General features: G+C 35.9%; 3 protein-coding genes across 4 annotated transcripts; 2 read left to right on the top strand and 1 right to left on the bottom strand.

Annotated features, from left to right (window-relative positions):
• Positions 1-8610: 8610 nt before the first annotated feature.
• Positions 8611-10823, top strand: LOC133857524 (probable indole-3-pyruvate monooxygenase YUCCA5). The gene is made up of 3 exons (XM_062292791.1): positions 8611-9568; positions 9664-10035; positions 10316-10823. Exons 1-3 carry the CDS (start codon positions 8921-8923, stop codon positions 10538-10540), a joined length of 1245 nt encoding a protein of 414 aa, XP_062148775.1. The 5' UTR covers positions 8611-8920; the 3' UTR covers positions 10541-10823.
• A 7213-nt stretch (positions 10824-18036) lies between these two features.
• On the top strand, positions 18037-25089 carry LOC133857153 (glutaredoxin-C5, chloroplastic). Of its 2 annotated transcripts, XR_009898312.1 has the most exons (7): positions 18037-18465; positions 18593-18666; positions 21776-21850; positions 23169-23195; positions 23974-24113; positions 24203-24270; positions 24707-25089. XR_009898312.1 is itself a non-coding variant. In XM_062292287.1 (5 exons), exons 1-5 carry the CDS (start codon positions 18185-18187, stop codon positions 24048-24050), a joined length of 534 nt encoding a protein of 177 aa, XP_062148271.1. In that variant the 5' UTR covers positions 18038-18184; the 3' UTR covers positions 24051-24293. The 2 variants fall into 2 exon arrangements, 1 of the variants encoding a protein (XP_062148271.1); XM_062292287.1 differs by lacking the exon at positions 24707-25089 and having other exon boundaries at positions 18038-18465; positions 23974-24293.
• A 174-nt stretch (positions 25090-25263) lies between these two features.
• On the bottom strand, positions 25264-26532 carry LOC133857152 (glutathione transferase GST 23-like). The gene is made up of 2 exons (XM_062292285.1): positions 26180-26532; positions 25264-25754 (listed from the first exon to the last, which is right to left on the bottom strand). Exons 1-2 carry the CDS (start codon positions 26489-26491, stop codon positions 25407-25409), a joined length of 660 nt encoding a protein of 219 aa, XP_062148269.1. The 5' UTR covers positions 26492-26532; the 3' UTR covers positions 25264-25406.
• Between the last annotated feature and the right edge of the window lie 283 nt (positions 26533-26815).

The following is a 26815-nucleotide window of genomic DNA, read 5'->3' as shown; positions in this document are numbered from 1 at the left end:
AATCTTTCTTTCTTTTTTGGTTTATTTCTAAGTTTGTATGAGGAGTTTTTGGTTGTTGCTTTGAAGGAAGTTCTCTAGATTTTGAGTTTGAAGTATCTCATGCGAAAATGTTGGAGGGAGAAAGAAGAAGCAAAAGGAAAAGCATAATACTACACATTTAACTACACATTTAAAAGAAATGAAAAGTTCCAATATATATGAGGGTCACAATTTGCAATGTTGACTGATAGACCAGATATACATTAGACTAATTTGGGTTGAAAAAAGGAATTTGAGAGCTTTGGATTTAGGTCAGGATGATAAAGCTTGAATCGCAAGTCCTAATTACACCATGAAGGCCAACGCAAATGAACATAATAGAGAGCGGACGATAAGACTCGACTAGATGGAAAAACCCAATACTAGAGCTTGACCAACCATGTCAGTATTAATTCAAATTGCTCAAGATCCCAACTAAGAACAATACTAACCAATGAACGCTTTATATAAGGGAATGTCATATCACAATTTCAGGTATACCCATACTCATATACTCAATATGCGAAAACCCAGACTCTCATTTTGAGCTTTATGCAATTCTTGTTGTTGACTTAAGCATTCCGGGAGTTCTCCTTCCGGCAAGTCTCCAATAGTCTCCGCTTATTTTGCAAGTGTCCTTTGACTAAATTTGACCATGCAATCAATTGCATCATCATGGATGTAGAAATAAATATGAAATTGAAAATAATATTAATTATGTGAATTGAAAGAGAAAGAAAAAGAGAGCGGAAGCGGAGAGAGACGTATGAGTTACATCTTGTCTATTCATTATATTAAACATTATTACATAACGCTCTATTTATAGAGAGATAATGAGTAGTGGCAAGAAACCCTAGACTTAAATAAGGTAAATATCCATAAACCTAATTTAGAGAATGTAAATGTTCTAACATAATGGGAATAAACCCTACAAGGAAATCAAACTTCAATGAGAAATATTATTATAAGAAAATACACCAACGTAATATGAAATATATATATTTTCTAAGAATGGACAAAGAAATTCCATCCTATATTTTTTGGAAGCTAAATGGTCTGCCATGTAATTCCTAAAAAAAAAAAAATTCTTAGCGGCCGGTGGAGAAATACATGGTGCCTGTACATTAATGAGATATATACTTAGCGACGATCACATGAAAGACACAAGCAAAAAAAAAAAAAAAGAGGAATAGATTTTGGAAGCGAAGATCTTCTAAATCTTTCTAAGGTTCTAATGTGCTCTTATATATAGATTTGTTGAGATATTCTTTGTTTTTTTTTCTGTGTTTATATGTTTAAGGGTCCGTTTGGGTTTGTGATTTCAAAAAGTGCGATTTAAAATAACGATTTTAAAATGTGCGATTTGAAAAAAGTGATTTTTAAAAACGCAGTTAAGCGTTTGGCAAAATCACAGTTTAGCATTTAAAATCGCGAATTTACCTTTTAAAATTCTGCATTTTCAAAAAAGCATTATCTTATCTGCGATTTGAAAAAGCAGATTTTTTGCGTTTTCAAATCGCAATTTTTAAAAACGCAGTTCCCAAACAATCTATGTTCTGTGATTTGGTTTAAAATCGCACTTATTGTCTACGAAATCGCAATCCCAAACACACCCTAAATCTCCAAAAGTTCTCAAGTACTACCATGTGATCCATCATCTTTACCATTTGGTATACCGTATAGTTAATATATACGACCAAATTCTTGAATCATCTGGTTGAGCATTTTTGGTGTTTACATAGATCCTTTTCTGCAAGCTGTTCGATCAAAAGATCTCGAATATAAATTCACTCAAGATGCAGTTAGAGCCGTAGATTTGTCCAGGGAGAGGAGTTATGCAACTTTATGCTCTTCTAATGATTGTGTGGCCTACAAACTGCAATTTTTTATCTTCAATTTATAAAAGTTTAAAGTCGTGGCTACAATCAGTATTATCTTCAATTTATATATATATATATATATATATATATATATATATATATATATATATATATATGATGGAAGTTGGAGAGAGAGAGCTAAAAGTTTCATCACTACAAAGAACCTCTTGCAATCTTTTGGAGCCCTTTCTTAATCATGAATTTAACCTAACCCCAATTGTTAATATATCATAGGGGATCCTCTATATCAGCAAGTACTCCACTAATTAAGATATGTGTATATTTCCTTTCCTAGTCCATAATTAAATGAAAGAACCATATGTGTGTATATATATATATATTCCCTTTTGTTTGACCATAAAGAAGCACTAGGAGACTCCACCAAACTTTGTAGGAAAAAAAAAATGAAAAACAATGAAAGGGTTTCGTTTCGTAGGTTCTAGTTGGAATTGAACCTGTTGGGATTGAAATACACATTTCATAATAGGACATAAGGGGCACGTGTTTCAATCCCAACAGGTCCGATTCTAGACCTAATATAACAACTAAGGCCTAAGTAAATTCAATCTTACTAGGTAAAATTTTGTTACCTACCTGCATTAAGATTCTCTGGATCTAAACAGGAATTGTTTGAACCTGAATATATATATATATGAGCTACCTGCATAACCTAAATTCCATCTTTGATTCCATTACTTCTCTCTCTCTAGAGATAAGTATACACAAATGCATGCGTATTTTACTTTGCATGGTTACATGCATACTATTTATTGAGTAATGCTACACATTATCCCCTTGTCCTCCTTTTGTCACCCCAAAATTGATGTGGCTCTTAAAATTACCATTGGATTTATGGTAGATTACCATTGGATTTTGATCCAATGGCGATTTTAAGAGTCACATCAATTTTGGGGTGATAAAAGGAGGACAAGAAGATGATGTGTAGCATTACTTTTATTTATTAGGCAGTACTATATATGTAAATGATAAATATTAACATAACAAACTATTATAAACAGTACAAAACTTGGTACAACTATTATTTATATTAAGTACAAAGCTCTCATGATCATCCACAACTAACATAAAAACATGTGTGTGAGCTTTTAGACGTGACAGTACTAGTACTGCATAATTAGTGAAATGATTAAGCAGCTAACTTGTCAACCAATTTCACCATTTACGGACTGTCACATCGGTTTGTGAAGGACTTATAATAAAAGTTGCCCGGCTATTTATATGTTTGTTAAAAATTTTGCTTTTTGATCTCAAAACAAAAACATTAACAAAAAAATTCAAAACTATTTTTATACTACAACAAATGCCAAAATTCACCGCGTGTCTACAGTAGCGATTACTGTAGCGGCCGCGTGTCTTTATGACCACGTGGCTGACCATATGTGGAAAACAAGTGGCCACGTGTGTATATTACACGCGGCCATATGGCCATATGTAATTACTTTTATGTTACACACACACACACACATATATATATATATATATATATATATATATATATATATATATATAATGACAATTACTTTGCTTAATAAACTACCATATATATATATATATGAAGAATGATATAAAAGTGGTCACGTACATTTTTCCATTCGAATAGACGGCATCCTCTAACAGAATGTCTTAAATGCAACAAATTGGTAGTTCGAGAGGTTTAAGTGTGATCATGTCTATCCGTTGGTAAGGCTTTATAAAAAATGATTATTAGTTAAGATAGCTAAAATATATTTAACCCATATATATATATACCCTTAGTATAGATAGGTAGCTAGGGTTTTATTTTTCACCTTATTATCCTTTGGAATAATCATGCTTTCCACTTACTCCTTAATTATACTGCATTAAGTCTTTTCACCAATGGGGGGTGATATCTTAGGAGGCAATATATATTAGGAGAGAGAGAGAGAGAGAGAGAGAGAGAAGGGTATTAATATTATATATTTATCGTTATTATCAATATTATAATGGTGGGTGCACCGCCAGTCCCATGGCCCGATACCAGGCCACTGAGTGAAGTTGGGAACTGAACTTAAACTCTTGTAAATATCCAAATCATTGCACCTTTTTCTTCAGCTTTTCTTTACGCGTGACTCAAACTAATTATAGATTTTGCACCAACTTTTGCATAGTTTAGTTAGCCATCACCCACACAAAAACTAATTAAATATATTCTGTAAAAAAAACTTCTTTAATTTACGCGCTTGCTTCCTAGCAACCACCGCCGACCACGTACAGAAAGCTAGCCACCCTCCCTCCACGAAAGATCAACAAAGCCCTAGGATCCATCTTAATTCCTAGCTACAAAAGAAGAGATTGAAGAGAAAAGAAATGAAAAATAAAAAATTCCATTTCATCCCAGAAGTAGAAAGCTGGCCTCCACAAGAGTTCCCAAGTACCTGGCCGGCCGCAGGAATCAGAATGAATGGAGAGGAGTCCGTTTGACGGTGTTCGTATTAGAGCAAAGGTTATGAGTTCGAACGCCGATTTCACAAAAATTCACTCAATCATATATGATCAATTTCAGTTAAACATTTGGATAAACATAACGACAAATTCCCCTTAACTACCAGTCATTTTCAATAAAGCCACACAAAGTGGCATTTGTGACAATTTGATACATCATACTATTATTTTATGTTAAAAAAGTTATTTTTCTGTCATTCTTTATAGATAAATACTACATGTACTTAAACTTTTATAAATGGAGCCTTACTAAGATGATGTGGAGCTTATTCATTGGTACCCGTATCATTTTTTTTTTATTAATTGTTTTGATCATCTCCAATGAATAAATTCTACATCAATTAGTAAGGCTCTCTTTGTAAAAGTTTAAGTACATTAAGCATTTCTCTTCTTTATAAAATACCCATATTATCTTAAAAACAAAAGTAAAAAATTAATTTTTAAAATGACACTTTTTCTATTTGGTTTGTTTGTTTAGTTATTTATTTATTATTTTAGTTTTTAAATTAATTTTTTATTTTAATTTTTAATAAAATATAAGTATTTTATGAAGAATGATAGCTAGAAAAGCGGCTTTTATATATATATACACATAATGATAATTTGATGTATTAAATTGTCACGTATGTCACTTTATAAGGCTTTATTGAAAATGATTGGTAGTTGAGGGGATTTTTTTTTTTTTATATATATATATTTATCCCTTATATATATATATATATATATATATATATATATATATTATATGTATTGGGTCTCACTTGTTGAGAAATCTAAAGTTTGAGTCCACACGTACATGAATGACAAAGTACGGTTGGAATATTAATTAAACTATAAAATTTATTATTTTCTATTCGTTTAACATTTTGAAATAAGTAACATATAATTTAACATATACACATTTTAGTTGAATTAGAAAAGAAAAAAAAATCCTATTCCAGTTGGGCGTGGGAGCATTGCAAGGCTGGTGGGAGCTAAGGATACACATATCTCTATCATATCATGCATGGATATGACTAAGAATTTGTTCTGTTTTCTCTCTCTAATGTCCTTTTGTATGTAGCATTTGGAGGCTTGTATTTTTTTAAAAAAATAAATAAATAATGGGGCTTTAATTTGGGGTTGAGTAGAGTAAAGGTGGAATGATGATCATATCATACTACTCATTCCAAAGCAAATATAATATGCAAAAAACTTATAAACGCCAAGCTCATAGCTCCCAATCTTTTCATGAAAAGGAGAGACCCTTGTGGAATTCTAGGTTTCATGCACATGCCTCCCTCTTCTTCCCCGAGAGAGAATTTTCTTCACTCAAGAGCCCCAAGTGGGTGAGTGGGGCATCGCATGATTTTTTCCAACTCGAAACTCTTCATGAACCCACAAAGTTGTACTTTCATAAGTTATATCACACGAGTGCAAACCCTAACCCTAGCTTTCTCTAATATTAATTAATCAACTCCCCACTACATACACTTCTCTACCATCATGACACGTGTCGAACTCGGCGTAACCGAAAGTTATTCGATCACCTTCCCATGCTTCTTAACCTTCCACATATCATTAACGAAAACCAAAGCTTAATTTGTTTATTAACAAAATATGTACAAAAAGACGAATGCTAGACATCCAAACAATTTTTTTTTTTTCAGAATTTAATTCTAACATGATGTGTCACAATCTCATGAGATCTATTATTTTGAAAAGTGTACCACAATCTCATAGGATTGTGACACATCAGATTGGAATCAAATTCTGAAAAAAAAAAATGTTAGGATGTCGAGTATTTCTCGCACAAAAATATTCATATTCTAAACCTAGCTAGCTAGCTACTAAACTAGAGATGATTCTAGCTACGTACCTAGCTAGTTCTATTTCTCTTTAATCTTCTTTGTTGGGATTAAAGAGACTATAATCAGTCCAGTCTGCATGTTCACTCAGTCTTTATAAACTACCACTTATCTTTAAGCTCAATTTATATTAATCTAACACTGAATAAGCTAATTAATTAGCTTTTAATTTGCCCATCGGACTAATTTAGAATAGGGATAGGGCCATTAAACATATACATATATACCTAGTAATTAGTTCACATCCTGATTAATTACTATCTTAAACAACAAATCCCTTAACACCAACTTACTTTTTCTAAAAGCATATATATCCCCTGTAATTTCTGTAAAGGCATAGGCCGCCATGCATGTCTTTTCTTTGAAATTATTTAGGTACAAGTCTCTTCTTAATTTTTTGGGCTTTATTCCCATAAAAAAATCCTTAAAATTAATGTATCACTCATTCTCGAAGATGGAACTAGGGAGGCCCTAGGGACATAGCGTTTAGTATGATAATCCACCTACAGTAAGTAAGCATATGAAATCCAAAAGCGAGTAAGAAAAAAATTCAAAATGGAGAGGTCATGACTTCCCGACCCCTTTGAGTTCTGTTTCTGCTGATCGTTCTTTTTATATAGAATTCACAGATCATGGTATGTATATATAGTATAACCATAATAATTGCATAGATGATCAAGATTAACCTTTGTGTAGTGCATATGCATGCTAACCCGTTTACACATTAATCTTCTAATTAATGTTGCCAATTAAGTTCGTTTTGGCTTTTGAATCCTCTTTAATCATCAACTTGCTTCTTTAATCCCTTTTTAATTTAAGAAAAAAAAAAACCTATTAAAATAGAGGTCCCAAGCCTATGCCTCTACAACTAAAATGAAGCTATATATATATATTTTTTAAAAAAATATATATAAAGCTCACTTGTGTAGAAATTAGCTTTTAAGCTGAAAATTAAGAGCAGTAATCCTTGCACATGCAACAGTTATGCACAACATGTACATAACTGTAGATATATAAAACGAGACCCATGTGATGAGACTTATTTCATGGATTCTCCTCTGCACAAATGTTGTGCATGAGTCATTTCTCCAAAATTAATGGAGGGGTGGAGGAGATCTTTTGCTTAGTTGGAAGATAGAAAGCAAATGTGAAAGTTAGTAAAGAGATGTGTTGGACATGTGTGGGGTCGACACATGGCAGTAGAGTCTTGTGGAAAGTCGGGTTGGCAGAATGGGCTTTGTGGGCCGGAAAACAGCCTTACAAAAGTCTCAATCCCAATGCTTGCAGGGCTTGTGGGGGTCCAGAAGGAGGCCAACATTGCAACTTGACTCATCCACTCCACCACGTGGGAACCTGTGCTTCATCCTAGTCAGCATAATCCCCTACCCTGACACGTGGACATGGACTTGATATAGATTTTGATACAGATTTTGAATTTAATTTTAACTCAAATGGTGGCTCAAAACTCCATGTGGGCCAATAGAATCAGATGAGGATGACCCATCGCTTTCATTGCTCCCTAATTCTCCCTCTGATGCCTTGGATGACTATGTTTAACAAAATTTGGACAGAACCCTAGAATTATAAGAACACCATTTTGCAACTCATGTCAATTTTGTCCAAATTTACTCAGGAATTTTGCCAATTTCAAGATGAGAGAGAGAGAGAGAGAGAGAGAGATTTCATGAGCGATATATATTCACATTTATTTTAGTATGCTTGTGACGTGACGTGTTTTAAGCGATTTTTTTTTTTTTTTAACTAATTGACATGGGAAACCACTTAAAACACGTTATATCAACCGGTGTGAAATGGGTGTGAAGAATAACATTACTCGTAAGTATTAAAGATAGTTAAAATATGAATAAGGTTTGTATCTTGTATTCTGTGTACACACGACGTAAGCTGAGAATCATGTCACATTAATAATTGAAGACGCGAAGCATTTTTCAACTTGTGTTCTTTGCACACGAAGAAACAAACCAAAGTATTAACATGTCAAATTTTGGAAGAGAAAACCATCATGAAGCCATGCCTCCATGGGAAATGCAGGTGTTACCTAAGATTACATATTTTAAAACACCAACAAAAAAAAAAAAAAAAAAAAAAAAAACAGAAATTACAGAAAAGCCATTAACATCCTTGAATGCTAAAACTTCCCCTAGAAAAGAATAAATTTATTTCCCAAAATATACGCCAATCCTTCAACAATATTTTAAGCAAGAATTATATAGTAAGATCCAATATTATAATGCTGAAAATATAATAACATAATAAAAAAATCCAAAAGGTAGCCACAGCCCACAGGCTTATGATTTGAGGCTTGACTCTCATAGCTCCCCAATTCCCTTCACATGATCTCATGCTCATCACCACTATATAAGCCCCTCCACCCCTCCTCTACTCCCTCCAAACCAAACTCATCACCTTCTCTTCTCCAGCTACAAAGCTCCCAACTTTCAAACCTCAAAAGACAAACACTTTCTTGTTTCACAAGCTCCCAAGTTGTCACTTTGATCCTCTTACAACTACTTCGACTCTCCCAGAAACTGTTTTCTTTTTCACACCCTTTGTTCAACCCAAGAACACAGACACATTTCTCTCATTCGGTCAGTTAAATCATCATCATCATCATCACTTGTTTCATAAGCTTAAGCCGATAGTAAAGGATAAACTTTAACACTGTCGACAATGGAGAACTGGTTTCGTCTTGCTGATCACGAAGATTTCTTCTCTCGTCGGTGCATTTGGGTGAACGGTCCGGTCATAATCGGAGCCGGCCCATCTGGGCTAGCCACGGCGGCTTGCCTTAGAGAGCAAGGAGTGCCCTTTGTTGTCCTCGAAAGAGCAGAGTGCATAGCTTCTCTGTGGCAAAAGCGCACCTACGACAGGCTGAAGCTTCACCTTCCGAAGCAATTCTGCCAGCTCCCTAAGCTTCCTTTCCCTGAAGACTTCCCTGAATACCCCACGAAGAAACAATTCATCGACTATCTTGAGTTGTACGCTAAGCGCTTCGAGATCAACCCGCGGTTCAACGAGTGCGTTCAGTCGGCTAGGTACGATGAGACTAGTGGACTGTGGCGCGTCAAGACCGCTGAAGCTGAATACATTTGCCGGTGGCTTGTGGTGGCCACCGGCGAAAATGCAGAGTGTGTGACGCCTGACATTGAAGGACTAGCCGAGTTCGGCGGCGAAGTTATGCACGCTTGTGAGTACAAGTCCGGGGAAAAGTTCAAGGGAAAGAAAGTACTTGTTGTGGGGTGTGGAAATTCAGGCATGGAAGTTTCCCTTGATCTCTGCAACCACAATGCTTCACCTTCCATGGTGTGCCGTAGCTCGGTATGTATTCCATATAGTGCTTAAAAAAACTAGTCTTTTTTAAAGAAATTCTTCTCCTCTTGCTAATGGGGTTTGTTCTGTTTTGGCTATAACAGGTTCATGTCTTGCCAAGAGAGATTCTTGGAAAATCTACATTTGAATTGGCGGTTTTGCTGATGAAATGGCTACCCCTTTGGCTGGTTGACAAGCTGCTGTTGATTTGCGCGTGGTTGGTGCTCGGGAACATTGAGAAATACGGCCTAAAAAGGCCGGCAACTGGCCCGTTGGAGTACAAGAACACCATGGGAAAGACCCCTGTCTTGGATATTGGTGCATTGGAGAAAATCAGATCCGGAGACATTAAGGTGGTTCCTGGAATCAAGAGGTTTTCACGTGGGCAAGTCGAGCTTGATAATGGGCAAAAGCTTGATATTGATTCGGTTGTTCTGGCCACTGGATACCGCAGCAATGTCCCTTCTTGGCTTCAGGTGAGAAAATGTTCTGTTTCCTCTGTTTCTCTTTTTTTGTTATTTTTTCTTGGGTGTATGAAATACAGTTTTCGGCTGTCGGTTTTTCAACAAAAATAAGAAAAATGATAGCCAACAGTCAGAGAAATATGTCAGTCTCTGAATGATGGTTAGGCAAATAAAGCAGTTTTAGAAGCTTCTTCTATGATTGTTTCCTTTTTTCTTTTTCTTTTTCTTTTTTTTTCTTTTTTTTTTTTTTGTACAAATGGGCTAATCTTGCTTTGGTTTATATTATGTACAGGAAGGTGAATTCTTCTCCAAGAATGGGTTTCCAAAGGCACCATTCCCAAATGGGTGGAAAGGAAATTCTGGGCTCTATGCAGTTGGGTTCACAAGGAGAGGGCTGTCTGGTGCATCCTCAGATGCCATGAGAATAGCACAAGACATTGGCCAGGCCTGGAAAGAGGAAACAAAGCAAAAGAAGCAAACCACAGCTTGCCATAGACGATGCATCTCACAGTTCTAAACCATGGGGATTTCTTCAAGCTAACCTGATCCGGTGGTTCCTGTTTGTTTAGTGGGATTTTTGTAGACTGTAAAAAAGAAAATAACATTTGTGCAAACACACAAATAAAGAAACAGACAGCATAGAGTCAGAGCCCTCTCCCAAGGCCCAAGTTTTCAAATGTTTGGGCATTTTGTAGACACAGGATGATGAGGCTTTTTCTTCTTTTCTTAAAGTTTCATACAGTTTGTGTACCATAGTCAATGATGAATTAAATGGCAAACAGTTTCCCTTTTCCACCCAATGCTCAATGTTGTGTATTCAACTCCCTAAACCTTTTCTAATTCCTCCAACCCTGTTTATTAAATTGCCCGACAAATGTCGGTTTAGCCGACTGGTTTGGAGGAAAAAAAAACTGTCCAGTTGACTAAATCCTTCTGTGGTCATTACTGATAAATTTTCATGTTAAATGAGGTACATCCTCCTCAGTTGAGACCTGTTGAGCTCTTGAACATCAAAGCCAATTAACATTATTTCTCTCCCCCTACCCATCAGAGTCTTTATCAAGCGAAGGCCCACAGATTCAATGTTTCAGATTGGCAACTTGTCCACAAGCATCTATCATCAGATGAGTAGGCCCCATCACAATGGGAACCCAACTCCACAACACCTACCACCTTCTCTCTCTTTGGGGGTTAGCCAATAGCCATATTCCAAGATGGCTCCACATCACTATTCCCTTTAAAATTATTATCTTGGGTTTGACCGACACAATATATAGGTTTAAAATTTACAAAGTCTCTGCTGCCATGCACATGGATAGAGCCACAAAGACCCTCACTAACTGAGAATAGTATGGTTAAATTTGTGTTTTGGTGATATTTTTTTGGTTATATTTTGAACAGGTGTTTTGTATTTCAGGTTGTTTGTTAATATTTTTGTTTTGAGAACAGAAAACAAAAAAGACAGTAAATAGGTGAATAACAGTTCAGAAGAACTTGGATTACGAATAAATATGTTATTGAGTTCATTGTTTGTTTAGGTAAAGAAGCCAACCCTACTCTCATTCAGTAGAAATCCTAACCCTGCTGGCACATGGTCACGATACACATGAGCTTCAATGTTTTTGGACTGACTACTTTTGACATGATACTCTCTGACAAGCCATAGGTAGGTCGCCCACAAGCTTCTGGGTTGTTAAAGCAAGCTAAATGAGATGTCTAAAATCAAGTTAAGGCTATTTGACATTTACTACTGTGGTATTTTGTTATCCCCTGAAAAGAATGAAAAATGGAAGAAATTTATTAGAATGTTTGAGAAAGGAAGCTAAATCTCAAAACAATTTGAAAATTTCCTTTCCTTCCCTTTCCTTTCCCATGTTTTAAATATCCAGTCTGAACATATTAAATCACCAGTTATTCTAAAAGGTTAAGCCGGTAGGAAATTATGAATTTGATACTTTAATTAATATTTTAACGAAGACTTTTGCCTTCCCAATGTAGAGCCAATTAGGTAGTATAGCTGCTGCCTTTAGTAGGAATCCCAAAAATATAATAACTTCTGCTGAAAGTAGCTCTTTCATAGCCATTGTCAGGAGTTGAAGAGGTCAAAGATTTAAATTTTGTTTTAAGTTAATAGAGAAATCCAACTATATGTCCACTCTCCTAGGTCTATCACATGGCTTATTCTACAGCAAGCATTTCAGCAAGTGCCAAGACTGGCCTGGCCTCACAATGTATATCCAATTGGGTAATTGCGACATTCAGAAAGAATTCCAAAAACATAAAAAGCTCAGCTGAAGTAGCTCTTTCAAGTTTCAAAGCTATTGACAGAAGTTCCAAAACTCCTGTCCACAAGAACCATGAATGAGAAGTCAAACATTTAAATTTTGTTTCAAGTGAAAGAGAAATCCAACCATCCATTCTCCACGGCCCATAACAAGGCTTATTCTGCAGCATTCCAGCAAGGAGAAAATATCCGTATAATTAGATCAATCATACAAGAGGGGGATGACTTTTGGGGTTTCAGATAATTCCAATACAAAAGCAAACAAACCATCAAACCAATCCAAACACCTTGCATCATATGTTAAAACACTATTTATGATCTTTGATAGTTCAGTGATACTTCTTTCAAAGGTCGAGGTTTGAAGTTAACTACTTTGTCAACTAGGGATGGAACCAAAATTTCTTATCGAGGGTCCAAAAGCATGAATGAGAGGTCAAGCCTAATTTTGATATGGGTTAAACTTACATTTTAGGCCTATATATATAAATATATATCAAATTTTAAGGGAAAGTTTCAAAACTGGGGGACCATAGCCCTCGGCCCTCTGGTTACTTCCCTGTTGCAGACCCCAGACATCACAAAAGCAATAAATAATTGTATGACAAACAATTATTGTTTGAAACTTGATATCATGTGTAAAATGTATAGATTCAAATCTAATGATGAAATAACCTGAAAGAGAAATCAATTGGCAAATTTTTGCAATAGGGTTTTCAGTATACTGCATGTAGATTATCAAATAACATAACTAGGGATAAGGCTGAAGTAATGGACTCCTAACAATTGTGTTTTGCCTTTGTAGAATAGGACTGAAAATTATTTTTGAAAGCATACCATGCTCATATGAGGATAAAAGAGAAAAACATTTACAAGAAATAAAGCCCAGAAACACTGTCCATTGACTCCAAATTGGAATCAGCGCCACCATAAGGCCTTGGTCTTTAGTCTTTGCCTTCCCAAACAGGGCCAGAAACAGCCCACATGAGTCCCCATGGAAATGGCTGAAACAAATACAAGACTCTTCAGCTCAAATGGCCCATCTATTTCCTTCATTTCACAGCTGCAGTTTGTGTCCTTTTGTCTTTGTGTTTCATTTAGATATATGTTTCCAATCTCTGAAGTGGGAAAACGGTAACATAACACATGGGATGGCTATCACTCCCCCTTGCCACAATCCCATCACAGACCCCATTTTTCACAAACCATTGTAGTCTGGAAATTCAATATATTCCTCCACATGGTTGTGTCGACTAACGCAGTTGGGTGGACCTATATGGGGATCTCAATACCTTAAGGGCTTTCCTTAGAATATGCATTTTATAGGAGAAAAAAAAAAAAGTAATGGATTCTAAGCCTGATAATTAAGGTGAGCAAATCCAGAATCGACAATGTAATATGCTTGAGATTTGGACTTGAGACAGACGAAGAGACTGCTGATTATGTAAAGTTTAACCCAGACAGCCCACCAAGAACAGGCCATCAGCTTTTTCTCCTGGATCCAACCTATTATTCTAAGCTATTTTAATATTTATATGATGTCTTTATTAAGTTTTGCTGTACTCTTTCTAGTACTCTTTTAAGTACATTTCATTTGGATCTCAGAAAGATTAAAAAAAAAAAAAGAAAAAAAGTAGATTTTTCGATAGGCTGATTGAATGGTTTTGCTTGGAGGGACATCCAAGTATGAACATGCTGAAAACTATATGTATTACTAAACTTCCTTTCTTGTCAACTTCTCCCCACATAATTAGATCTGCAATTCAGAGTACTTGGAGGAATAAGCTCAATACTTTCAACTATCTGCAGAGCCGTTATGAATAGTTCTGGTGTAAAAGCATGGTCTTTCTTACTGCATATGCATTGCTTTTCTAAACCCACAAAACTATATTCTCTATAGTTGTCTCCATATTATTCTTTAGCCCATCCAGACAGGTTCCATATGATTCTGACGACAAATAATTCCAGAACCTTCTATTGCTAGGATACTGACTAGAGTGTCAGATTCACTCTACTTGACAGTTCAAAAATAAGTAGTTATAGTATGTGTTGCACATGCATCCCCAAGAAGCAACAAAAGTAGGGTTCCCTTCCTCATGACCATGTTCCATAGACAAACTCAAACCCTCTCAACCCAGGCTGCAACCTCTAACCTGGCATGCCTGGTTGTCAGTCCATAGTGTTTTATCTTGTCCAAGGCTAGAGCAACTAAATCTTAAAACCAGCCAGCTAGGACCAATTAAGCAAGAAGTCTTACTTGAAAATTATTGAGACCAAATCATGTAATGGTTTCACAATTTCAGTTTCCGAGTTAGAATCAACAAATAGGTGAAATGATAAAAAATTTTGCTTCTATTTCTATTAGTGCTGCAATGCATGGGAATACAGAAGCAGTGTAGAGCTATAATGCATCCTGAAGCAGATACAATTGTTTAGAGGCTCAAAGATTTCATTTTAAAGAGCAAGAACTTGAATTTTTTTTTTTTATCAGAACATTTCAAAAACTTAATGAGTGTGAAAGCAACTGCTGAAATCAACAGACCTTAAGAATAAAACGTTCAGCAAGAGTATGAAGCATGAATTGTTTAGAATAACAAAATAAAATGAAAATAAAACTGTTGAGGAGATTAATTAACTTAGGAAATCCTTTCAATAAGACCACAATATAAGGGGAAAATACACTTTTGCCTCCCCGAACTACCACCATTTTTTCATTTATGCCACCAAACTTCAAAAAGTGTCATGTAAATACGTCAAAATAGGGATGTACATGCGGATGAAGTTATTTGCAATATCCTCACTGTTGGGTTTTTTTTTTTTTTAATTGGTTACATTCTATTTAACAAAAACGCTTTCATAATAGGGACACCGTAATTCCAGAAGAATTGTTGCAAAATATTAATTACAAGATGGAAAGAGCTGACCAAGATATTTTTTTTTTTGGTCATCAATTTCTCCTCCTGCAAACAGGCTAATCTAATGGCAAATAATAACGTGTTGGGGGCAGAACGTACATCTTCACATTGATTCGTGTCTCTTCTTCCAAGCCTCCAATAAAACAGATCACCAAGAAGGCCTCTCTGAGTCCATAAACCCAAGTGTCAGATGGCCGTCAAATAGAAGTCTTGAAGTTGGAGTCTCGAGAGCACATAGCCGTCAGATACAAGTGCTGACGTTGTGGAGTCTCGAGAGCACATATTGTCATATTCGACAGTGTCAAACAGAAGACATGATGCTGTCTGCAGATGTCAGAAAAATTAGCGATGAACTGCACGGTGCTTAAGGCATTTTTGTGTTCTTCTTTACCTCCATATTAATAATTAAAGATGCCCACTCTAGGGGTTTAGACAAGAACATTGAGATCGACTACCACATTGAACCTTTCTAGAGGTGATCTTGCTTCGATCATCCTTGTGCTAAGAAAAAAAATATATTGTAAAAGCTTCTAGCTTTATCTTTCTTGGACTTTGTTCCTTCAAATCACACCATACATATCCTTTCACCGTCAAAAAGTATACGGACGGGTCGGTAAGGAAAAACACTCGAAGAAGATTGGCCAACGGGGAGCCGCTTGTTTTAAGTATTTTTATACGGTTGTAAATTTACTTTTCATGTACTATAATATTTTTCAAGATAGTGATATCCTGAGTTTGGCTATCTCAAATTTGTTTTACTTCGTAGATTCAAAGAGTTTTCACTTCGTAATCAAAATCTGTGTAATAATTTTATGGTTGTGTTTGTTGTGGATCGGAGTTTTTATTTCAATGATTTGATCTTGTGGATTTTATTGTGTGAGATTGATTTAGGTGTTTGGAACCCGATTGGTGACTCGTGTTCTTTCAATTGGTATAAGAGCCGGTTCACCGGTGTTTGGACTCACATCATAATTGTGGTTTCTGGCCCTTTTTGTCTTGGATTCACCTTCTCCCATTCACATTGAGTACCTTGATGAATTGCATTGTTTGAAGGACTTGGAATTTTCCACGGAGTCTTGTGTTAGTGCCTAGGAGTTCTACAATTCTGAAAGATTTGGAAAATTACGCAAGATGACCATTGATTCTAATTAAGTTATTTCAGAGAAACTCAAAGGTATTAAGCATGAGAATAATTAATGTCTGATGGCTGAATTGAGAAATTCTAACTTTGAGATTAATGCTTTTAACTCAAATATTGGTCTCAAGGATGTTAAGGCTAACGAAGCCTGTTTAGATAAGGAAAAATCTATCTTTTTGGATAACTATGTGAATCCCAAATCTATAACATCCTCTGGGAATCACACTTCACCCAAGTTTGTCCATACATGTAACCATTATGGGATCAGGGAGACCTAATTGATAATCAGGTCAGCCCTGATCGAACAAGTGAATTAAGCATATTAACATTAGGCTAGATAAGTTATCAACCATAATCATCTATCTCAATTCACATTTGCGCGGTGGCGTATTTTAAGTGGCCTTTTTTCTTTTTCTTTTTCTTTTTTCTTTTTAATGACCGACATAAGAAGCCATTTAAAATACGTGACATCGGCTAATGTAAAATGAGCGATAAATGAATGGTAGGATTACTCTTATCAATATTGTAAAAACTGTTAATATGTGTTGAGACAGTTTCCGGTATGGTGACACAAGCTTTTATAAAGTCCTTCATTCTCTTATGCAAAATAACAAATATCAAAGAAGCTCACCGAGGGTGCCAGCTGGACCTACTCTGATGCCTAAGTCATTTTTTTGGAAGAGAATTCAGATCAAGTCTGTATAATAATAAAATCATTTGAAGAATTTCTGGTAGTTTGCACTTATTTATAGATAGGAATTTAACCGTTCACTCTGGATAATGTGAGAACCGATTCCCTGACTTCGAGATTCATTCCTGGCCTACTCGGGATCCATTCAATCCGAGTATCCCGGGATTCGATACTTCCGAGATACTCTTGCCCTCTTGTGAAATTGTTTCTTAATGGGCTTTAGAATTAACCTTCTAATGCAGTTGGTTTTTCATGACTAATATAAGTAAATGGGCTTGTGTTAATTAAATGAACCCATTTACTAATTGTTGAGAATATTTCCCAACAATATGGCAACCATTTTACCATCCCCCCCCCCCCCCCCCCCCCCAAAATGACACAACACTAAAATGTTGATTCCAATTGAACACAACCCAACACTCTTGGTTTTTTCTTTTTTACATAAGATTATCTCCAAAGTAAAATAATAAAAGATTTGTTTTACGGTTAATGTTTTGTTTTGTTGCATTTGTACCATGTTAGGTCATTTAAAATTGACATTATATTCAAGAAAAATGTTTAGTTTGATTCTCGTACACATTTTTTGTCCATATCCGTACAAGAGATGTGCAAATTCACCATTAAATCTTTGAGACCACATGTGAGTTTCTACATATTCAATAGTTAATTTAAAAAAAAAAAAAAAATGCAAGAAAATGATACCAAACACATCTGTTTTTGTCAACCTATACATCATTAGAATTATACAAAAATAAAATATTAATCATGAAATAAATCTTCTCTATTTTCACGTCTTGATTTATTCAAAATTTAGCGTGACGAATAACAAAGCATTCGAATGATGTGACGGTAAGAATTAATTATTAATTTTTTTTTCCTTTTTACAAATTCTAACCTAACAACTGATTTTCACTAATTAATATAATAATATACTAAATATCATTAATCTTATGTGTTTAGTGCTCATATCACGTGAATACCAGCAACAAATCGGCAAAAGCCCAAACAGCGAGTAGACCCCTAAACATCTAGAGAAACCCAAATAGAAAGGCAAGCAATCTAGTGAGACGTAAAGTGAAGTGACAAGGAAAAAGCTGCAACTCCAAAAAAGCTGTTGAAGGACCAAACACAACGCAATGGCAGTCGCATCTAACCTCGCCAGTTTCACCTCTCTCTTTGTAAATTCTCCTCGCACTCTCTCTCCAAACACCAAGTCCTCGCTTTGTTCTATTTCTCTCAACAACACTCACAGCCTCAGAACCAGCTCAAGCTCAAACCTTAGCACCAATGGCTCAAGAACACACAGGCCCATTTCGGTTCAAGCTATGGCTTCCTCGTTCGGGTCTCGGCTCGAGGAGAGCGTGAAGAAGACGGTGGCTGAGAGCCCAGTTGTTGTTTACTCCAAAACTTGGTGCTCGTGGGTTCAAATCTTTCTCTCTCAATCTCAATTGCAGTTTTTTAATGCTAATTTTTGTGTCTTGTGTCGTGGGTTGTGTTTGGTTTTTGGAAATTTGAAATGGGTCTTGTTGGAATTTGTGTTTAAGGTACTCGTCTGAAGTCAAGGCGTTGTTCAACAGGCTTGGTGTGCAGCCATTGGTCATTGAATTGGACGAACTGGGTGAGTGTTATATTTCTCTCTTCAAAACTTATATTCTATGTATTTTTGTGTATGTGCGTAGTTGTAAATGGATACGCTAACTGGAGGGTAATGCAGCGGAGTCAAATTGGTTTGCCTGTCAAACCTCAAATCTAATATTTAAAGTGTATAATATTTGCTGGAAAATTAGGAAGAAGCAGGCGATGGGACATCTAGGATTGAGATCTTTTTCCTAACCAACATGGATCCATTGTTACTTATACACGTATGAGTATAAAATGATTGAGTCTAACATTGAAAAAATATCACAATCGTGAGTGGTTAATATAGTATAGTTACATTCAAACCCACTTAAGGGATTGAGTGATGTCCCATTGTGTTATATTATGGTCTCATAGAAAGAAATCCTTAAAAAATCAATCTCCCAAGTGGTATCAAAGTCATCGGTGGTTTGCGGTATGGTGGAATGGCGTAGGCACAAACAAGAGTCCCTAAAGTAGGGATAAAGGTGCATGGCGCAAGCAAACCCACATGCAACACAAGTGATTCTAGAGACGATCAATGAAATTGATAGAAAAAAGAAACAAAAGCTTCTGGTCGAGGGGAATGTAGCCATGTGGTGATGAACTCACACATGAGGAGATTGTTGAGTATATATGTGTGAATGTAAAAAGATTGAGTACCACGTTGAAAAGATGTCACAAGTGTGAGTGGTTAATATTGTATAGTTGGATCCAAATCCATAGATTTAAGCTTTTGGGTTGAATGGTTATTATGGTCTTACTTAAAGACTCTTCAAAGTGTCAATCTTCCTAATAGACATGAAGAAATTAAGGTGGATTCTGTCTCTTTTGAGAGTACTAGGTGTTGTTCCTGACTTAGAAAATGTCTGAAAATATGTGACAATCAGCAAATTCCAGTAAAGTGAACCTGAAGGATTAGAAACCAGGAGTCTAGAGGATGAAACAAGACCTAAGAGAATACAGTTCTGGGAATTTTCAATTTAATCTCTCCCATGGAGTGCTGTTTCCTTCAAGTGTCTGTATGATTCCTTTGCATCTACATGGTCCTACTTCGCCAGAACAATACCAATATCCATGCAACATAGGCTCTACTCCCACCCATTTTCCTACCCCAGCCAGCCAACAACCAAGTACTTGAAAAAACATGATGTATGGACAATTTTATGCAATTATCTTTTCAAAATAAGTTTGATTATATCTTTGGAATAATATTCTTAAAATCATAAGTTTCTTCTTGTTCATTAGATAATATATAGTAGTACGTTAAGGCAATGATGCAAGGGGAAAGATGCGAATTTTACTTTTATTTAGGTCTAATAATTTTTTTTTGATAAGTAAGAAGAAAAATTTTATTAGAAAAACGAAAAGCGCAATCAAGTATACAGGGGGTATACAAGAGAGACAATTAAGAAGAAGAAGAAGAAAGCAATACAAGGAAATCGTTATAACTAATCTCTAGAGGTGCTAAATACGCAGCCGTCCAGGAGTACAAAGAATGGAGAAAAAAGGAAGTGAGCTCCTCTATGATTAGTTTTATGTTTTATTTAATTTTAAAGAGTCAATTTCTTTCTCTTTTTTTTTTTATTTATTTATTATTATTATTATTCAATAAATGGGCATTGCTCTAGATTAGTGTTTAGTCGTTAATCTATTTAAGCGTGTTTTTTACTCTAATAGAGGCAGACTTTGATGCAATAAAAAATATGTGAAATTGATTCTCCCTCCCTCCCCCCCCCCCCCCCCCCCCCCCCACATCCCTTAGCTTCTTCTTTCTTTCTCCCCTTTTACCTTCTTTCCCCTCTCTTTTCCCTCCTTTCACCGCTTTATTTTTGTGATTATTGTTGGTCCTGCATCACATGTCTAAGCATGTTTGAGGCTTTTTACATTTTTTTTTTATAAGAATGTTTTGAGGCTTTTTACATTAACAAGTACAATTCCTGCTTTCTCAATGGATGTAATACTTCAAGACATGTCTAAGCATGAATGTGTTCCAGGCATTTTACAAGCCTCATTCTTAAAGTTGTCTCTACTGCTGGAACTTCCTTAGTAAGAGTTTCAACCATGACGAGTTCAATGACTTTAAGAAGCTGCAGCCTATATTTTGTGTGAGGAGGCTTTTTACATTTTTTTTTTTATAAGAATGTTTGAGGCTTTTTACATTAACAAGTACAATTCCTGCTTTCTCATTGGATGCAATACTTCAAGACATGTCTAAGCATGAATGTGTTCCAGGCATTTTACAAGCCTCATTCTTAAAGTTGTCTCTACTGCTGGAACTTCCTTATTAAGAGTTTCAACCATGACGAGTTCAATGACTTTAAGAAGCTGCAGCCTATATTTTGTGTGAGGAGGCTTTTTACATTTTTTTTTATAAGAATGTTTGAGGCTTTTTACATTAACAAGTACAATTCCTGCTTTCTCATTGGATGTAATACTTCAAGACATGTCTAAGCATGAATGTGTTCCAGGCATTTTACAAGCCTCATTCTTAAAGTTGTCTCTACTGCTGGAACTTCCTTATTAAGAGTTTCAACCATGACGAGTTCAATGACTTTAAGAAGCTGTAGCCTATATTTTGTGTGAGGAAGATCAGTAAGATTATAGTTATACTAAAGAGTAAATCTGGGAAACGGTTTCCTGTGACTCATATTTTAATCAATAGAGCACCAAAAACCTAAGTCAAGTACGCCTTGTTCAAGGTCATTGGGATATTCTTTCTTATCATAATTTTCTCTGAAATAAATGGGCTTACATGTCATTGATGGCAGTGTCCTGCATGAAATTTGGCAACCATCTACTTTTGTTGATGCTTAGATCCTGGTTTTTGGTTTTTTCATGACTCATCACTGACTGATCAATTAACGATGTTGCTTCTTATGGGATATATCAAATTCAGCTCTTGGGAATACAAGACAGCTATGTTTGAGTTATTCTAATTCATTTCCTTAGATTAATAAAAGAGTTTTTCTGCTTCTATCATTATTTGCCACTTATGGGAATTACTATGAAAGTGGAGCTTGCTAGTCCGCTTCTTCTATGTAGTGCTTGTCTTTCAGTTCTATTATCTTCTTGTGGACATCCAATCTTCTTTTTTTTACCCCCTCCAGGTCCCCAAGGGCCACAAGTTCAGAAGGTTCTAGAGAGGCTTACTGGACAACATACTGTACCAAATGTTTTCATTGGTAAGTTGTACTTTTGGAATGCTTAACATTAACTTTTTTTTTTTGATAAGTAAGAAAATTTCATTAAAAAAGCGTAAGGCGCCCCTAAGTACACAGGGGCAACTCAGCTAGCCCACATGAAAAATCCAAGGGATGTAGTCCTTTCTGTTTCGATTTTTATTCTTCTGGTTTTTCTTCACCAAACCAACATGGTTATTTTTTTATCATCCATATTTTTCAAATGGATAAAGTACAGATTTCTATTGACATGTAGTAATTTGCACAAGAGGGAGAGGGATTCCCCAGACTTGAAAATTGGTAAAAGCAACATTTGCGTATATTCTGCTACTAATGCATCAGGTCCATTTGTATATTCTTCATAATTTACTGGAACAAATTTCGATGTGTACTAATTTGTTGCAACTGTTTGTGAGAGAGAAACCACACTGGACAGCAAGGTTTTAGATTGTGCTGTTGGAAAAGGATCTGAAAGTCCTTATTGATACCCAAGTAGCCTCTTCTGAACACGAATTTAGATAATAAATGTAGTAAAAAACATTGATTCTGCATAAAGTAATATGCGCTCACCTCCAAAAAAAAAAAATATATCAACTGACGTAGGGCAGCTTGGTATTGCTGAATTCACGGCTGTCTTAAGTAACTGTTTTAGAGTTAGTCGAATAAATTAATGCAAAACGAACTTAGTAGCTATTAGTCTGCTTGGTAGAGATGAATCAGTTCCCTAATTTGACAGAATGAGGGATTTAGTCGTCAGAACTATACAAAATTCAGGAAATTTGAAAGTGAATTGTACTTAACCCTACAAAGATGATCTAAAGTGGAGTGCCAAATGAAGTAAATATTTGGAAAAAATCAAAGGCAATCTTAATCTAATCGACACTGTATAAGATTATCTGATTTAGAAGGTCATTTTAGAAACCTGTTTATCATTTTTAATACAAGGCCATTGATATTCTGCTGTCTTTAATCATCAATTATTATACTGTTTTTTTTTTTTAATTTCAGTATGGAGCAAGATGAGCTATGATTTTCATCGTAATGTCTTTATTCATAAATGAATAATGCAATGAGCGTTACTCCATTATTTCACATCCTGTCTATAAAGTGTTATAAAGATATAGCTCCAATATCATGATAATTGGCAATTGAAAGATTCTGCTAGAAACTATCTTTTAACAATGTGAATGTATCAGTTGGACAGTTTTTCTTTTGCTGAAATTTCTGTTGTGATATATTTTTGGATTTATTTTTGCTGTTTGATCCATTTGGATATTTTTTGCGAATAGATTCTCGAATTCTGATTCCTCTCCTTGACCAGGGGGCAAACATATTGGCGGATGTACAGGTATGATGTTCTTACTGGTTGTTCCTGATATCTGGGAGAGATTGGCTGTGTGATTTTCATTAGACTGGGCATCACACAGCAAGATGCTTAGAAAGATATGTTAGAGAGAACTTTGTGAGATTGTGTGAATTGATTGAATGGAGGGAAACTGATTGGTTGTGTTTTTAATGTACCGAGAGGTACCAATTGCAACCAAGCATAAGGACATATTGGTCCAATGAGGAGTCATGTCACTCAGCAGAGACACATCTCTCTCTGGAGGGGCACAACCTCTCTAACCAGCATGCTGTGGGAAGGTGGAGCCATGCAGCTGAATGGTGTGGCCACGAGTCATGGAGTGCGCTCTTGTGTACTCTGCCTTGCAGTCTTATGGTGTGGCCACAAATTGTGTAATCCAAATCTATGACAACCATTTGTAATTCATGAGATGGTTTGTTCAATGCCTACCACACTTTTTCTCCCCTCGGCTTTTTCTATTTTCTTCCTCAAATTCTTCTTACATCTTCCATAAATTTCATCATCCTTACAGTGTCTTCCAAATTTAAAACTTCCAATATTTTCTTGACTTTATTCTCATACATAGAAGCTGCTAGCGATTCCCAAACTCTTGACCTGTAACTGTGGAGGTATCACCCTCGAATCCATAGATGACTTGAATCTCTTTCCTGTTGCCAATAGTTTGAAAGTCTTTGGATTTGCGGTTAGACACCCAAAAGAAGAAAAGACAAATGAAGTGAAACATTTTTTATATCTAGTGTTGCTTCTTATTCTGATGCAGATACAGTGAAGCTATACCGGAAAGGAGAACTTGAACCTTTGCTGTCAGAAGCTAATGCCAAAACTACCGAGAGCTAGGCCTTGGAAATGTTGTCTTGAAGAATTTGATCCCCATGCAGACCTTGGACTTCACAAGAAAACATGTCACATTTCTTCCTCTACCATATCATAAATTCTAGACTGAATCTTCTTTGCTGATATATTTACAGTAAACCCTAATGCTTTGGCAGTTGATGGAAGTTTTGTGGGTCAAAAACGCTGAAGTTTGGGTGTGGTCAAAACCTTAAACTTATTAAATGTAAGCTTTCTTTTTTTCTTAAACCTTGATGATCCTTGCTGATTTTTTGGTTACGTGTGCGATGTTTTTAGAAATTAATATGATTTCTCCTTTTGTTTCCTTGGAAATTTAATGAGGAAATAACTGTTTAGAGATTACAGAATTTTTGTTTCTGGAAGTGAGAAGTAACTTAGGGTCATATAATTACTGAGCTTCTTATGAATTCCCTTATTATCTAATTGAAGATGTATGTAAATTTAATCTGGGTATAAAGAGAGTGACCCAAAAACCTTGTTTATATTAAACACTAAGGTGGTTTACTGTCTTCGAAGTGATAAGGTTGATGTTGAATTTTTAAGCAATGCTACACTGACAGCTAGATCAATTTTGCTATGGAGATGTTATCATGCTAACCTGTATTAGAATCGACTAAAAGTAAATTCTATTTTCTATGTAGGGACAAGGAGAAACTGTGAACTTTAAAGTTAGGAAAATGCTTCTGGTACTACAGTTTTTACTTCAATTTCCTTACAAACTTGACGTGGTAGTATAACTGGTGTGATTAAGCTCTTATCTCCATGCGAAGAGTGAAAATACCTAATCATTTCACTATTTATGATTGTCATATCTCTCTTTTTTCTTTGAATTAGGGGCTTCATGTATACGTCATGTGTACCATGGGTTGCGCTCCTTTGTGCTTTTTGAATATACTTTACTTATCAAAAAAAAATTATGATTGTCATGTCAAATTTGTAAGGGACTTGTAATAAAAGCTGTAGTACCTCTAGCAGCAGTCTTAAAGTTATTTAGTTATTTATCATGTCCGTTTTAGCTGGAAAATGGCCTCAAAACTTGCCAATTTGAGTGAATAGGATGAACAATACACCATAATTGTTGACACACTAAAAAAATGCAAAATATTCTTCCATTAACACTGATATTTGCAAGTCTATAGATGCACGTATTTGTTTTATTTTTTTATATTATTAGTTCTTGAAAATCACATCAAGAGACTGAGAGCAATGAGCATGCATGCCATTAAATTGTAAGCATTCAGATCTCTAGCAATTTGCTGTCCGAATTGCTACAATTCAGACAACAAAATTGTTAGAGATCTCTATCCGAATTGCAAACGACGATGATGCTAGTGCTAGTGTTTAAGATAGGATCGATTCCCTTCGCTGCTTGAAGTAGGCCAACAATGCATTGCGATCAGGAAGGTTCTCTTTGATTGCTGGAATTTCTATGAAGTTTTTGATCCATGCATGTAAGCGAGGGAAGCTATCAGCTTCCACCACTTTGACCCCAGCTGCTTCTTCCAGGACTTCTAGCCAGCAAGCCATCCACCCAAAAGTTAGGTCGGCCAGTCCTATCTCATTGCCACCGAAATACTTCTTCTCCCCAAGACCATGCTCTTCCAGGATTCTCACAAGTTCTTGCGCTTCTTTTGTTGCTTTCACTTGTTCTTCTCCGGTAGTTCTCCAGAACGCAAAAAAGTTTCCCAGCTGGTTAGAGGTGGTAACATCTCAATCTTCTTATGATCTGAGTCTAGAAAAAATCTATTCCATTCAAAGTTTCCCTTATGGCTTTTGGGTTAAGGGAGTGGTATGCTACCCCCCATAAGCCTTGAAGGTGGTCGGAACACCCCCTCTCAAGGCTTTTGGAGGTGGTTGGACTACCCTCAAAACTCTCAAGAGAGTGGTCGAATCACCCCAAAAGCCTTTGGAGGTAGCCAACCACCTCTCATAAGCTTTGAAGGCATGGTCGGCTGCCCCCTCAAGTCTTAAGAGGGTGATATTGCCATCCCGGTAAGCCTTCAAGGGTGGCTGGACCACCTCAAAAATTGATTGGAAAAAGAAGACCTTTCATTTTAAATAAATGGTCACGAATTTAAGAGCTGTAAGGAAGAAAAATTTAGAGTTATAGCTACCTTGTCCTCTCCAAACTTTGTCCAAAACCGAGCCACGGCCCTCTGATGAGGATCATCTGGAAGCAAAGGGTTCTCCGGCCACGTCTCTTCAATGTACTCAAGAATGACGATGGATTCTGCTATGGGTCTTCCACCATGAACGAGCACTGGAACCTTCTTATGCACTGGGTTGTACTTCAAAAGCATTTCACTCTTGTTAAACAATACATCTTCTTCTACATACTCATATCTGATACCCTTCAGTTTCAGAGCCCATATAACTCTGTAAACGTATGGACTAGGCCAAGCTCCTAGTACCTTTACTTCTTCCATTCTTGTTATTTTCTTTCTACTTCCTACACCAATGAATATACATATATATATATAGATTCCATACTGGAGCTGCAAGCATATAGTTGGACTAGTGTTCAAGTCTGAGTAGATAATTTTAGGTGGTTTAATGGTTTGACTGGTGGGTCAAGTGGCGTTATCCACTCGACTCTTGAAATTTCCGATGTTTAACTAATAGTTTTTTTAAGGAAAATAAAATAATATATATATATATATATTGAGATGAATATGACAAAATTGGCAAGAAAGGAGTGTTAGGTATACAACTTGTACTATATATATATATTGAAATGAATATGACATAAT

Source organism: Alnus glutinosa, chromosome 14 (assembly GCF_958979055.1).
Source record: "Alnus glutinosa chromosome 14, dhAlnGlut1.1, whole genome shotgun sequence".
Classification (NCBI taxonomy): domain Eukaryota; kingdom Viridiplantae; phylum Streptophyta; class Magnoliopsida; order Fagales; family Betulaceae; genus Alnus; species Alnus glutinosa.
Note: the sequence above shows the minus strand (reverse complement) of the source record. Positions and strands in the feature narration are given on the sequence as shown.

Coding starts and splice junctions, on each gene's coding strand:
- LOC133857152 (XM_062292285.1), bottom strand. CDS start 26,491: ATGGAAGAAGTAAAGGTACTAGGAGCTTGGCCTAGTCCATACGTTTAC. Junction 25,755..26,179: donor CAAAGTTTGGAGAGGACAAG/GTAGCTATAACT, acceptor ACCTCTAACCAG/CTGGGAAACTTTTTTGCGTT.
- LOC133857524 (XM_062292791.1), top strand. CDS start 8,921: ATGGAGAACTGGTTTCGTCTTGCTGATCACGAAGATTTCTTCTCTCGT. Junction 9,569..9,663: donor CCATGGTGTGCCGTAGCTCG/GTATGTATTCCA, acceptor TGGCTATAACAG/GTTCATGTCTTGCCAAGAGA. Junction 10,036..10,315: donor ATGTCCCTTCTTGGCTTCAG/GTGAGAAAATGT, acceptor TATTATGTACAG/GAAGGTGAATTCTTCTCCAA.
- LOC133857153 (XM_062292287.1), top strand. CDS start 18,185: ATGGCAGTCGCATCTAACCTCGCCAGTTTCACCTCTCTCTTTGTAAAT. Junction 18,466..18,592: donor TACTCCAAAACTTGGTGCTC/GTGGGTTCAAAT, acceptor TTTGTGTTTAAG/GTACTCGTCTGAAGTCAAGG. Junction 21,851..23,168: donor TGTACCAAATGTTTTCATTG/GTAAGTTGTACT, acceptor CTCCTTGACCAG/GGGGCAAACATATTGGCGGA.